The sequence below is a fragment of the Procambarus clarkii genome, chromosome 30, assembly GCF_040958095.1.
Source record: "Procambarus clarkii isolate CNS0578487 chromosome 30, FALCON_Pclarkii_2.0, whole genome shotgun sequence".
NCBI lineage: Eukaryota > Metazoa > Arthropoda > Malacostraca > Decapoda > Cambaridae > Procambarus > Procambarus clarkii.
Window position 1 is genome coordinate 24,570,656 of NC_091179.1, and position 15,088 is coordinate 24,585,743.

At 48.4% G+C, this 15,088-nt stretch overlaps 1 protein-coding gene across 10 annotated transcripts in view; it reads left to right on the forward strand.

Moving 5' to 3' along the window:
* Window positions 1–15,088, forward strand: part of LOC123765545 (uncharacterized) — a 238,530-nt gene that overhangs the window by 100,188 nt on the left and 123,254 nt on the right. Inside the window, exon 1 of one of the 10 annotated variants that reach the window (XM_069334062.1) lies at window positions 1,571–1,899. The exons of the other annotated variants lie outside the window; for them this stretch is intronic. Coding sequence (XP_069190163.1) covers window positions 1,833–1,899 — 67 coding nt within the window. The 5' untranslated portion in view covers window positions 1,571–1,832. Of the gene's footprint in view, window positions 1–1,570; window positions 1,900–15,088 lie in introns of those variants that run through there. 10 annotated transcript variants of the gene reach the window in all.

The window sequence follows — 15,088 nt, forward strand, 5'->3', positions numbered from 1 at the left end:
CAAACAGGTGTACAGCTGTGACTGGAGCAAACAGGTGTACAGCTGTGACTGGGGGAGAACAGGTGTACAGCTGTGACTGGAGCAAACAGGTGTACAGCTGTGACTGGAGCAAACAGGTGTACAGCTGTGACTGGAGCAAACAGGTGTACAGATGTGACTGGAGCAAACAGGTGTACAGCTGTGACTGGAGCAAACAGGTGTACAGCTGTGACTGGAGCAAACAGGTGTACAGCTGTGACTGGGGGAGAACAGGTGTACAGCTGTGACTGGAGCAAACAGGTGTACAGCTGTGACTGGAGCAAACAGGTGTACAACTGTGACTGGAGCAAACAGGTGTACAGCTGTGACTGGAGCAAACAGGTGTACAGCTGTGACTGGAGCAAACAGGTGTACAGCTGTGACTGGAGCAAACAGGTGTACAGTCATAGAAAAAAGTCGTCAGAGCGTAATGACTATTTTGGTGACGTTGTGTCATAACTTGGCATTGGTCATCCTGGTGGGATACCCAGACGGGAAGTGCCACACTCACCTAGTGGTGCCACACTGGTGCCACTCACCTAGTAGAGCCACACTGGTGTCACTCACCTAGTGGTGCCACACTAGTGCCACTCACCTAGTGGTGCCACACTGGTGCCACTCACCTAGTGGTGCCACACCTGGAGTGTACCTAGAGTTCTAGCCCGGCCTGGCACCAGGCTTGACTTGTGATAACTTGATCCACGCAGCTGTTTCATGTAGCGGCGTGCAGGCCGGCGCACAAGGACTACAACCCCGGGATGATCCGTCAGTTTCCCTCACAAGTATAATGCTGTTGATCACACAGGAGAGAGGCGAGGCGTGACGCTCTCACAAGAGTGGTGATACACGCTCAGTACTGGTATGATACGTGTGTTGGGGCCAGGGTGACGGGTGAGGGTGACGGGCCAGGGTGACGGGTGAGGGAGACGGGCCAGGGTGACGGGTGAGGGAGACGGGTGAGGGAGACGGGCCAGGGTGACGGGTGAGGGAGACGGGCCAGGGTGACGGGCCAGGGTGACGGGTGAGGGGAAGGGATATGACTGTAGTAGTGTTACGTGTGTGTCACACTAGATGCTCAGCACTGCCACAGGTGGACCATGTTTCGACTGGTGTCAGAGGCAATGTATATACTGTGTGCTGTAGGGCGCAGCGGCTCTAAGTGATACGGGTGTTCAAGGTGTAGTATTGAGTAGTTGTGTTGTGTGTGTTCCTCCGTCCTGTATGGCAGGGATTACTAACAGCATCTTCACTTGTTTGAATTGCTCACATTAAGTAACCCTACATATAGAATTCGTGAATAAAGATGTAATGAAAGGGGCGGCGAAGATAAGCTTCGGGTGTGTTTGTTGACACAGATAAGGTGCGTAGAGGCAGTATGGTGGTAGAGGTGTGTGAGGGGCCCCGGGCCCCGAGCTGTGAGGCCCCCCGGGCCCCGAGCTGTGAGACCCCCCGGGCCCCGAGCTGTGAGACCCCCCGGGCCCCGAGCTGTGAGGCCCCCCGGGCCCCGAGCTGTGAGGCTGAAGGACTACTGAGCCGAGCAGTAACACCACAGCCGCAGCAGCAGCGTGGGGCCGGCCAGGCTCCGCCAAGCCTCGCCGCTGGCAAGCTACACCTGACTGTGATAACTGTTCAGTAGCCAGCGTGGCCACGTGCCGTCAAGTGCTTCCACACCGTCACAGTGCGCACTCTCTCGCGCCACGACAAGCCCAACAATTGAACATTAGAAACTTAAACTGTAATTCACTTTTTTGATGTGAGGAGTGTTAGCGAGCGTTGTGGCGTAGGTGTGTGAGGGCGGGAGGGAGGCTGGTGAGATGCTCATAGATGACCACGTCTTCTGCTTCGTCTCCTACCTGTACCAGGCCGCTGCTGGGGCAGCAGGTGAGTGCCTCCCCCTGGGGGCGTGGCTCTCTGCTGGCACTCTCACTCACAGTTATGACCCAGTCACAGCAAGTGTACTCACCTAGTTGTGCTTGCGAGGTGGTTGAGCTTAGGCTCTTTGGTCCCGCCTCTCAGCTGGACTTGATCTACTGGTGTACAGATTAATGAGCGTCTAGAGATCTATCATATCTACACTTGAAACTGTGTATGGAGTCAGTCTCCACCACATCACTACCTAATGTATTCCACCTGTTAACTACCCTGACAATGAAAAAATTCTTTCTAACGTCCCTGTGGCTCATGTGGGTACTCAGTTTCCACCTGTGTCCCCTTGTTCGCTAACCACAAGTGTTAAACAATTTATCATTATCTACCCTATCAATTCCTCTGATAATATTGTAGGTAGTGATCATGCCCCCCTCCCTAACTCTTCGGTCTTCCAGTGTAATGAAGTTCAGTTCATATCGTTCCTCGTAGCTCATACCCGTCAGCTCGGGGACTAGCCTGGTGGCCACCTCTGAACCTCTTCTAAATTTGTTTTGTGTTTAACTACATGTGGACTCCAGGCTGGAGCCGCATATTCCAATATTGGTCTGACATATGTGGTATACAAGGTTCTGAGTGTGTCGTGGAGAGCAAGAGCTTTGCAGAGAGCAGAGAGATTGCAGAGAGCTTTGCAGAGAACAGAGAGATTGCAGAGAGCTTTGCAGAGAGCAGAGAGATTGCAGAGAGCTTTGCAGATGACACAAAAATCAGTATGAAAATTAGCTCGGCTGAAGACACTGAAAAACTTTAAGCTGATATTAATAAAGTTTTCGACTGGGCATCAGAAAATAACATGATGTTTAACAGTGATAAATTCCAGGTACTCAGGTACGGTAAAAATGAGGACCTTAAACATAATACAGAGTACAAAACACAATCAAATGTACCCATAGTAGGAAAACAGAATGTAAAGGATTTGGGAATAATAATGTCGGACGACCTAACGTTTAGGGAGCATAACCAAGCAAATATTGCGACAGCCAGAAAAATGATAGGATGGATTACGAGAACTTTCAAATCCAGGGATCCCATCACAATGGTTGTACTCTTCAAGTCACTTGTGTTGTCCCGTCTTGAGTACTGCTCAGTACTCACTTCCCCCTTCAGAGCAGGAGAGATTGCTGAAGTAGAGGGAATACAGAGAACATATACGGCACGCATAGACGCAATAAAGCACCTAAATTATTGGGATCGTCTCAAAGCCCTCCAAATGTACTCACTAGAAAGAAGACGAGAGAGATATCAAATAATATACACCTGGAAGATATTAGAGGGCCAAGTACCAAATCTACACAGTAAAATAACAACGTACTGGAGTGAACGATATGGAAGAAAATGCAGAATAGAACCAGTGAAGAGCAGAGGTGCCATAGGCACAATCAGAGAACACTGTATAAACATCAGAGGTCCGCGGTTGTTCAACGTCCTCCCAGCGAGCATAAGAAATATTGCCGGAACAACCGTGAACATTTTCAAGAGGAAACTAGATTTATTCCTCCAAGGAGTGCCGGACCAACCGGGCTGTGGTGGGTATGTGGGCCTGCGGGCCGCTCCAAGCAACAGCCTGGTGGACCAAACTCTCACAAGTCAAGCCTGGCCTCGGGCCGGGCTTGGGGAGTAGAAGAACTCCCAGAACCCCATCAACCAGGTATCAACCAGGTATCAACCAGGGGGGGAAGGGGACGGCTACAGTCGCCTTCCTCGCCACTACGTGAGATAAACAGCGTGTTATGTAGCGCCGTGTCTCCAAATAGTGTGCTGGTTCACCATTTTCGTCCCTTCACTCTCTAGGGTCACACATATAGTACAGTTGGCTTCATTGTCAGTCGACGATCTCAGGTTCGATTCCCGGATTGAAATGGCTTAGCACATTTCCTTACGCCTACTGCCTCTATTCACTTAGCAGTAAATATTTACCTCGAGAGTTATTAAACCATTATTGCGGGGTTGCGTCCTGGGGAGGGTCAAATAGTTCGACCTTGGGGGGGGGGGGCGGAAGGAAGGAAGGAATTATCAAGGGAAAGCGCCAAGTCAAGGGGGGGGGGCGCGGAGGGACCTCCAATACAAGTCTAAAGTATATATGTATAAATACGCAGGCTTCCAGTCTCCGACAACACGAAAAACAAAACTTTGGTTCCTAGACGGAGTATTAGCCGAGCCTGTGATGCTTGGTGCTGTGGGCCGCCTGTGGCAGTGTGGAGGTGTGTGGGGGGCTCCGGTGGCTGAGGGGTCACGCTGGCTGAGGGGTTACGCTGGGTGAGGGGTCACGCTGGGTGAGGGAACACTGAGTGAGAGAACACGGAGAACATGGTCGAGGACCGGGCCGCGGGAACATTGAGCCCCGAAATCATCGCAAGGAAACCGCCAGCGCTAACGGTGGGATGATTACAAAGTCATTCGATAAATGTGACCCTGGAGTGATAGCACACAATGAGGTCAATGGGAATAACTGGTAAAGTAGGACGCTGGATGCTCTGTGTTCTGTCCGACAGAAAATTATGAGTAACAGTCAACCATATATAATTGAGTCCAAGCGCAGTTGAAAGCTCTGTACCTCAGGGTACAGTCCTTGCACCACTGCTTTTCCTTATTCTCATATCATATATAGATAAAAATACAAGCACAGCTTCGTATCATCCTTTGTAGATGACAAAAATCAATATGAAAATTACCTCTGCTGAAGACATTGAAAAACTACAAGCAGATATCAATAAAGTTTTCGACTGGGCAGCAGACAATAACATGATGTTTAACAGTGATAAATTCCAGGTACTCAGGTACGGTAAAAATGAGGACCTTAAACATAATACAGGGTACAAAACACAATCAAATCTGCCCATAGTAAGAAACCAGGATGTCAAGGATTTGGGAATAATGATGTCCGACGATCTAACGTTTAAGGAGCATAACCAAGCAAATATTGCGTCAGCCAGAAAAATGATAGGATGGATTACGAGAACTTTCAAATCCAGGGATCCCATCACAATGGTTGTACTCTTCAAGTCACTTGTGTTGTCTTCAACAACTTGTGTTGTTGTCAAGGTAGGTAAGGTAAGGTCCCGTCTTGAGTACTGCTCAGTACTCACTTTCCTCTTCAGAGCAGGAGAGATTGCTTAAATAGAGGGAGAACATATACGGCACGCATAGACGAGATAAAGCACCTAAATTACTGTATTGGGATCATCTCAAAGCTCTCCAAATGTACTCACTAGAAAGGAGACGAGAGAGATACCAAATAATATACACATGGGAAATACTGGAGGGCCAGGTTTCTAATCTATACAGTAAAATAGCAACGTACTGGAGTGAACGATTTGGAAGAAAATGCAGAATAGAACCAGAGAAGAGCAGAGGTGCCATAGAACACAGTTTAAACATCAGAGGTCCGCGGTTGTTCAACATCCTCCCAGCGACTATAAGAAACATTGCCGGAACAACCGTGGACATCTTCAAGATAAAACTAGACTGGTTTCTAAAAGAAGCTCCGGACCAACCGGGCTGTGGTGGGTATGTGGGCCCGCGGGCTGCTCCAAGCAACAGCCTGGTGGACCAAACTCTCACAAGTCAAGCCTGGCCTCGGGCCGAGCTTGGGGAGTAGAAGAACTCCCAGAACCCCATCAACCAGGTATATGGGGGCCTGCGGGCCGCTCCAAGCAACAGCCTGGTGGACCAAACTCTCACAAGTCAAGCCTGGCCTCGGGCCGGGCTTGGGGAGTAGAAGAACTCCCAGAACCCCATCAACCAGGTATCAAGCATGACATGAGTACACCCAAATCCTTTACATTGCTTTTTCGTTCTGGGTTATGATTTGACTGCATTTTGTACGTGGTTTCCGTTTTTATATTTTCATTTTTTCCATAGCGCATGAGCTGGAACTTATCTTCGTTAAACATCATATTATTTTTTGAAGCCCATAGAAAGACCTGATCTACATCTGATTGGAGGTTTGCCGTTTCCTCTATGTTGCCAACTCTCATGAAGATCCTAGTGTCATCTGCAAAGGATGATACAGTGCTATAGGTTGTGTCCTTGTCTATGTCCGATATGAGGATGTTAAAAAGTACTGGAGCAAGCACAGTACCTTGGGGGACTGTACTGGAGCAAGCACAGTACCCTGGGGGACTGTACTGGAGCAAGCACAGTACCCTGGGGGACTGTACTGGAGCAAGCACAGTACCCTGGGGGACTGTACTGGAGCAAGCACAGTACCCTGGGGGACTGTACTGGAGCAAGCACAGTACCCTGGGGGACTGTACTGGAGCAAGCACAGTACCCTGGGGGACTGTACTGGAGCAAGCACAGTACCCTGGGGGACTGTACTGGAGCAAGCACAGTACCCTGGGGGACTGTACTGGAGCAAGCACAGTACCCTGGGGGACTGTACTGAAGCAAGCACAGTACCCTGGGGGACTGTACTGGAGCAAGCACAGTACCCTGGGGGACTGTACTGGAGCAAGCACAGTACCCTGGGGGACTGTACTGGAGCAAGCACAGTACCCTGGGGGACTGTACTGGAGCAAGCACAGTACCCTGGGGGACTGTACTGGAGCAAGCACAGTACCCTGGGGGACTGTACTGGAGCAAGCACAGTACCCTGGGGGACTGTACTGGAGCAAGCACAGTACCCTGGGGGACTGTACTGGAGCAAGCACAGTACCCTGGGGGACTGTACTGGAGCAAGCACAGTACCCTGGGGGACTGTACTGAAGCAAGCACAGTACCCTGGGGGACTGTACTGGAGCAAGCACAGTACCCTGGGGGACTGTACTGGAGCAAGCACAGTACCCTGGGGGACTGTACTGGAGCAAGCACAGTACCCTGGGGGACTGTACTGGAGCAAGCACAGTACCCTGGGGGACTGTACTGGAGCAAGCACAGTACCCTGGGGGACTGTACTGGAGCAAGCACAGTACCCTGGGGGACTGTACTGGAGCAAGCACAGTACCCTGGGGGACTGTACTGGAGCAAGCACAGTACCCTGGGGGACTGTACTGGAGCAAGCACAGTACCCTGGGGGACTGTACTGGAGCAAGCACAGTACCCTGGGGGACTGTACTGGAGCAAGCACAGTACCCTGGGGGACTGTACTGGAGCAAGCACAGTACCCTGGGGGACTGTACTGGAGCAAGCACAGTACCCTGGGGGACTGAGCTCTTCACGGTTGATGGTCCGGATTTGATTTTGTTGACTATTACACATTGGGTTCTATTAGTCAGGAAATTGTAGATCCATCTACTTATAGGTACATGCATTGTATAACAGAGGTATCACACAATCAATCTTGGGTACAAGTTCAATATATCATCAAGTGTTCCAGTATTCATATAGTATACACAGGGAGTGCATGTTTTCTCTTTCACAAAGTTGACACATTGTGTACTCGACATTTGGGTTTTGAGAAAGCTGCCAGATACGTCTATATCCCAGGCGTATTCTGGCCACTATAACATCACATTGCCGGGTTCTTGTTCTATTAGTCCCATATGTGAATGTCTCCACACGATATCTATCATAATATTTAATGCTACAACTTTCAGACCTTCGTGAACTTGTTAGGTCAATAAGATTTTCATCAGATATTTGTTTAAGTATTCTCTTTGCTAATGAAACACTCATATCTATTTCTACTACTGGTTTTCTGCAGGCTGTCTTAGCAAGCATATCAACAGTGTCATGCCTTGAGATGCCAACGTGTGATGGTATCCATAGGAATTTAATTTCAAATATGTTTTCTTTAGCAGCTAAAACATTCATTCGAATAACACTGACTATTTTCTGGGTGTTACTTCTATGTGCGTTCATATATACTGTGACTTATATACTGTGTCCAGTATATATATTCAAATATATACTGGACTTTGTCTATTAAAATATAGCCTTTGTCTATTAAACAAAGACCAATAGCCTTTGTCTATTAAAAATTCAGTGGCAAGGTATATGCCTGCAAGTTCGGTTGGAGTTGTACTTGCCCAGTCATTGAGGCGCTTCATTGCTGTATGTACGAGAGAAGATTGTTCAAATATGTTACATGCACATCCGGTACATCGTCCACCTTCTTCTACAGAGCCGTCGGTATAGCACTGATACACATCGTTACCCAAACTCTGAGTACTCTCAGTGATGCTGCACAGTCTTAACTGTTTTAATAATGTAGTGTACTCACCTAGTTGTGCTTGCGGGGGTTGACTTCTGGCTCTTTGGTCCCGCCTCTCAACTGTCAATCAATTGGTGTACAGATTCCTGAGCCTACTGGGCTCTATCATATCTACATTTGAAAGTATGTATGGAGTCAGCCTCCACCACATCACTGGCTAATGCTATGGAGGACAGAAGAAAATGTATATATGCTGGTTAGCATTGTAAATGTGTGGCCACGTTTGTGGTAGGAAAAAAAAACTGCCTAATGCATTCCATCTGTTAACTACTCTGACAATGAAAAAGTTCTTTCTAACGTCCCTGTGGCTCATTTGGGTACTCAGTTTCTACCTGTATCCCCTTGTTCGCGTACCACCCGTGTTAAATAGTTTATCTACCCTATCAATTCCTCTGAGAATTTTGTAGGTAGTGATCATGTCTCTCCTTAATCTTGTCTTCCAGTGTCGTGAGGTGCATTTCCCGCAGCTTTTCCTCGTAATTCGTGCCTCTTAGTTCTAGGACTAGCCTAGTGGCATACCTCTGAACTTTTTTCAAGTTTCGCCTTGTGCTTGACAAGGCACGGGCTCCATGCTGGGGCCGCATACTCCAGGATTGGTCTTACATATGTGGTGTACAAGGTTCTGAATGATTTCTTACACAGGTTCCTAAAGGCAGTTCTGATGTTAGCCAGCCTCGCATACGGTGCAGATGTTAATCTTTTGATGTGGGCTTCAGGAGACAGGTTTGGTGTGATATCAACTCCCAGATCTTTCTCGCTGTCCATTTCATGAAGGACTTCATCCCCCATTCGGTATCCTGTGTCTGGCCTCCTGTTTCCACAGCCTAGTTTCATTACCTTACATTTACTCGGGTTGAACCTTGGTAGCCATTTGTTGGACCATTCATTCAGTCTGTAGTATACACTCTTTATACTGTACATACTGTATACACAATCTTTCTTGGGTGTATTTACAAAATCAACTGATAGATCCCAGTTATCCCATGGATTAATTGGTTGATTAATCATTAATTGAGTTGGGCACATATTTAATATTTTGATGGAGTTGGCTACCTTGTAAAACCAAAATGCATGTTCAGATTTCGCTCTTCTTCTATAGAGCTCGGGTGAGTTTAGAGATAGAAAGTTTAGCTTGAAACTTCATGTGTTGTCTAGATCTACTCAATGCCTTCACGCCGAAAACTGTGCTAATGGACAAAATTCTCTCACTTATGGTTGGTAATTTTAACTCTGCTCTCATGTTAACTATTCTCGTGGACTTTGGAGCCCCAAGGATGAGACGCATAGCTTCATTTTGCAAGGTTTCAAGAGATTTTAGCTCTTTGTCAGTATACAGTGTGAGATGTAGAGCATTGTAGTCACTCATAGAGCGTATAAATGATACATAAAACATTCTAGCAAGTCTCACGTTAAGTCCATGATTGACACCAACAAGAACCCGCAAGGGCTCAAATCTCTCCCAAAGTCTCCTCTTGAGAGAAGAAAGGTAACTAGGGTCGTTAATGGGGACACCAAGGTATCTGTAAGACTCGCAGTTCTCAAGTGCTCGCCCATCTATATGATAATTATCGCACCTGTGATAATTGGCTGGTGGAATACCACATGGAATGAGGGCACGAGTTTTCTGTACAGAGATAAGGAGGCCACATTCCTCAGCTCTAGTAGCAAAAGCGCCGAGCAGAACTTGCATTCTAGGCTCGGAGGCAGCCTGTAAACATATATCATCAGCATAACAAATGACAGTGTCTTCATTATTAGTTGGAAGATCTTTAATAAGTTTATGCATCAGAACGTTGAACAACAAGGGACTGAGGACCCCTCCTTGTGGAGTTCCCAATTCAAAGTGTTTGCTCTCTGTGCTTTTAACACCATTAAACAAAACATATGCTGTTCGATTAGACAAATAGCCCTTTATCCATTTCAGTAATTTTCCTTGGATTCCCAACTCAGCAAGCTGTTCTAGTATGATTTCCCTGTTTTCCTGTGACGTAGCGAGAGGGTGAGTGAGGCAGCGTCAGGAGTAGTGAGAGGGTGAGTGAGGCAGTGTCAGGAGTAGTGAGAGGGTGAGTGAGGCAGTGTCAGGAGTAGTGAGAGGGTGAGTGAGGCAGCGTCAGGAGTAGTGAGAGGGTGAGTGAGGCAGCGTCAGGAGTAGTGAGAGGGCGGGAGTGAGGCAGTGTCAGGAGTAGTGAGAGGGTGAGTGAGGCAGCGTCAGGAGTAGTGAGAGGGTGAGTGAGGCAGTGTCAGGAGTAGTGAGAGGGTGAGTGAGGCAGCGTCAGTGTCAGATTTTTCCTACGCTTACCTTCCTTAGGAGGTGGAGCTCAAACAGAAAGGACTGAACACGCAGCTTATACTTTAAGCTAGAGACCATAGGAAGGCGGGAGCAACGGCCGGGATTCACTGAAGGTGAAATCCCTATCCACTAGGTCGTCGACATCCACCTGGCGCAGGTGCAACTAAGTCCGGGTAGATCCTAGGAGCTCACATCAAATTTGAATTTGATGCGTGGCGCTATGAATTGAGTTTGGAATTCCCAAAAGCAGCCTTCATTAAAAAGATCACATTACTAGTCAGTCATACAAAGTAGAACGTGAGTGGAACCTGGTTGAAGGGTTGACATCAAAGGGTGAGTGAGGCAGTGTCAGGAGTAGTGAGAGGGTGAGTGAGGCAGTGTCAGGAGTAGTGAGAGGGTGAGTGAGACAGTGTCAGGAGTAGTGAGAGAGTGAGTGAGGCAGTGTCAGGAGTAGTGAGAGGGCGGGAGTGAGGCAGTGTCAGGAGTAGTGAGGGCGGGAGTGAGGCAGTGTCAGGAGTAGTGAGAGGGTGAGTGAGGCAGTGTCAGGAGTAGTGAGAGGATGAGTGAGGCAGTGTCAGGAGTAGTGAGAGGGTGAGTGAGACAGTGTCAGGAGTAGTGAGAGAGTGAGTGAGGCAGTGTCAGGAGTAGTGAGAGGGCGGGAGTGAGGCAGTGTCAGGAGTAGTGAGAGGGTGAGTGAGGCAGTGTCAGGAGTAGTGAGGCAGTGTTAGGAGTAGTGAGAGGGTGAGTGAGGCAGTGTCAGGAGTAGTGAGAGGGTGAGTGAGGCAGTGTCAGGAGTAGTGAGGGCGGGAGTGAGGCAGTGTCAGGAGTAGTGAGAGGGTGAGTGAGACAGTGTCAGGAGTAGTGAGAGGGTGAGTGAGGCAGTGTCAGGAGTAGTGAGGGCGTGAGTGAGGCAGTGTCAGGAGTAGTGAGAGGGTGAGTGAGGCAGTGTCAGGAGTAGTGAGAGGGTGAGTGAGGCAGTGTCAGGAGTAGTGAGGGCGGGAGTGAGGCAGTGTCAGGAGTAGTGAGGGCGGGAGTGAGGCAGTGTCAGGAGTAGTGAGGGCGGGAGTGAGGCAATGTCAGGAGTAGTGAGGGCGGGAGTGAGGCAGTGTCAGGAGTAGTGAGGGCGGGAGTGAGGCAGTGTCAGGAGTAGTGAGAGGGTGAGTGAGGCAGTGTCAGGAGTAGTGAGAGGGTGAGTGAGGCAGTGTCAGGAGTAGTGAGAGGGTGAGTGAGGCAGTGTCAGGAGTAGTGAGGGCGTGAGTGAGGCAGTGTCAGGAGTAGTGAGAGGGTGAGTGAGGCAGTGTCAGGAGTAGTGAGGGCGGGAGTGAGGCAGTGTCAGGAGTAGTGAGAGGGTGAGTGAGGCAGTGTCAGGAGTAGTGAGGGCGGGAGTGAGGCAGTGTCAGGAGTAGTGAGAGGGTGAGTGAGACAGTGTCAGGAGTAGTGAGAGGGTGAGTGAGGCAGTGTCAGGAGTAGTGAGAGGGTGAGTGAGGCAGTGTCAGGAGTAGTGAGGGCGGGAGTGAGACAGTGTCAGGAGTAGTGAGAGGGTGAGTGAGGCAGTGTCAGGAGTAGTGAGGGCGGGAGTGAGGCAGTGTCAGGAGTAGTGAGAGGGTGAGTGAGGCAGTGTCAGGAGTAGTGAGAGGGTGAGTGAGGCAGTGTCAGGAGTAGTGTGAAGGTGAGTGAGGCAGTGTCAGGAGTAGTGAGAGGGTGAGTGAGGCAGTAGTGTGAGGGTGAGTGAGGCAGTAGTGTGAGGGTGAGTGAGGCAGTAGTGAGAGGGTGAGTGAGACAGTGTCAGGAGTAGTGAGAGGGTGAGTGAGGCAGTGTCAGGAGTAGTGAGAGGGTGAGTGAGGCAGTGTCCGGAGTAGTGAGAGGGTGAGTGAGACAGTGTCAGGAGTAGTGAGAGGGTGAGTGAGGCAGTGTCAGGAGTAGTGAGAGGGTGAGTGAGGCAGTAGTGAGGGCGGGAGTGAGGCAGTGTCAGGAGTAGTGAGAGGGTGAGTGAGGCAGTAGTGAGAGGGTGAGTGAGACAGTGTCAGGAGTAGTGAGAGGGTGAGTGAGGCAGGCTCCGGAAGCTGCCAGGATCAACACTAATGCGGACTTAGTAGACGTGTTAAGTCTCAGGTAAATGTGTCGTCCATCCCTGGGTACACACACACTCTCTTTAGCGAGGTTAGGTGGTGGTTGTGACTGGGTGTAGGGGCGGTCCTCGGCACTACCCTACATGTACTACACTAGGGCAGCTGTGCTGTGTCTGGGTGTAGTCGTGTTCTACAGTAGGGCAGCTGTGCTCTATCTGGGTGTAGTCGTGTTCTACAGTAGGGCAGCTGTGCTGTATCTGGATGTAGTCGTGTTCTATATTAGGGCAGCTGTGCTCTATCTGGGTGTAGTCGTGTTCTATATTAGGGCAGCTGTGCTGTATCTGGGTGTAGTCGTGTTCTATATTAGGGCAGCTGTGCTCTATCTGGATGTAGTCGTGTTCTATATTAGGGCAGCTGTGCTGTATCTGGGTGTAGTCGTGTTCTACATTAGGGCAGCTGTGCTGTATCTGGATGTAGTCGTGTTCTATATTAGGGCAGCTGTGCTGTATCTGGATGTAGTCGTGTTCTATATTAGGGCAGCTGTGCTGTATCTGGGTGTAGTCGCGTTCTACACTGAGGAATCTACGCTACCTTCATGTTGTTCGTTTAGGGATGAACATCCCCGCGGCCCGGTCTCTGACCAGACCTCCTGGATAGTGGTCTGGTCTACCAGGCTGTTCGAACGCAGCTACTCGCAGCTTAACGCATGCATCACAGCCTTGTTGATCAAGTATTCTTTGCAGGTGTTTATCAAGTTCTCTCTTGAGCACCGTGAGAGGTTGGCCAGTGATGGTTTTTATGCGTTCCTGAAGAGTGTAGTCGTCCGCGGTTGTTCAACGTCCTCCCAGCAAGCATAAGAAATATTGCTGGAACAACCGTGGATATTTTCAAGAGGAAACTAGATTTATTCCTCCAAGGAGTGCCGCACCAACCGGGCTGTGGTGGGTATGTGGGCCTGCGGGCCGCTCCAAGCAACAGCCTAGTGGACCAAACTCTCACAAGTCAAGCCTGGCCTCGGGCCGGGCTTGGGGAGTAGAAGAACTCCCAGAACCCCATCAACCAGGTATCAACCAGGTATCAACCAGGGCCCAAGATTTTGATTAGTTCTCTCTCAGCGTACCTTTTGTTTTTCAACGGGGGTATTCTGCACGCCCTGCCGTGCCTCCTGGTCTCATGTGCTCTTATTTCCGTGTGCACAACTGAACGGATCATCCAGTAAAATCAGCAGACTTCTAGATGTTACTGCTGCTCGGCTTAGACTCGGTTACAAGTATCTCTGGGAATTCTCATTATCTGCTGATGTAGACCTGACCAAATGTAAACTGTGTCAACAAAATTATTCGCACACTCTCCGTCACTATGTGATGGAGTGCGAAAAGATACGTGAATTCAGAGACAATTGTATGACAAATGTTCAAAAAAATGTGTAAATATTTCATTCGAAATGATCTGCTACCAGAAATTTTAGCCAAATATCCCCAGTTTGCTAACTGTAGGTAGTAACTAAGTGATTGTAACCTATCCACCGCTGCCTACTGGATGGGGGTCGGTGTGCAGGACAAACATATCAATTGTGACACTAGCTCTCCACATATGTCAGTTGCTTAATTTAGAAACTGTACTTGTGGTCGATCTCGAACCCATTGTTGATGTGACGATGTGTATTGAATTTTGCAACTAGCTCATCAAGATTGTAACTTATTTAGCTAAATGAATTGTGGGGTTCAGTCCCTGAGCCCATTATGTGCCTCTGTAACCCTTTCCACTACCATGCACACGATGGGTATGGGGTGCATAATACATGAACTAAACTAATCTAACTAAACAACTGAAAGCAGACCCTCTAATAATCTCCAAGTCCTGTAAACGTGTATAGTCACGTGTGCTACAGTGGGACATCTATACTGTAAATGTGTATAGTCATGTGTGTTACAGTGGGACATCTATACTGTAAACGTGTATAGTCATGTGTGTTACAGTGGGACATCTATACTGTAAATGCGTATAGTCACGTGTGTTAGAGTGGGACATCTATACTGTAAACGTGTATAGTCATGTGTGTTACAGTGGGACATCTATACTGTAAATGTGTATAGTCATGTGTGATACAGTGGGACATCTATATTGTAAATGAGTCTAGTCATGAATTGGTAAATTCGAAAAACACTCAAGATGACTTCATAGTTAATGCACATTCATTCGTGTTAAGAAGATATTCCTTGGTACATATTAGCCTTTCAAGAGTTGACAGGGAAATGAAATCGCATTAGACTTCTAACCCCTGTAACTCTAGTACGGGACATCCGTCCTGTACAAACAGACGCACAAATGTGTGATTACTAACTACTAACATCAAATTAATCTAATAATTCGAAGGAGGAGTATCGGTGTTCGTCTGTTCTAAATAGGACTTCGACCCGTGAGCAGCCCCTGGGGAATTATGTCGGAAAATCCGACACCATTTAATATATCATACAGACAGATAATAATTGCTGCTGTATTACCAACAAGTTAACCCATAGAAAATGTAACTTGTAGTGGAATTCCCGTCTATAGAAAACGGGATATCATTACCACATACTATTATAATTCACCACCTATTATGGTGGGAATTATTCTTAAATACATTAG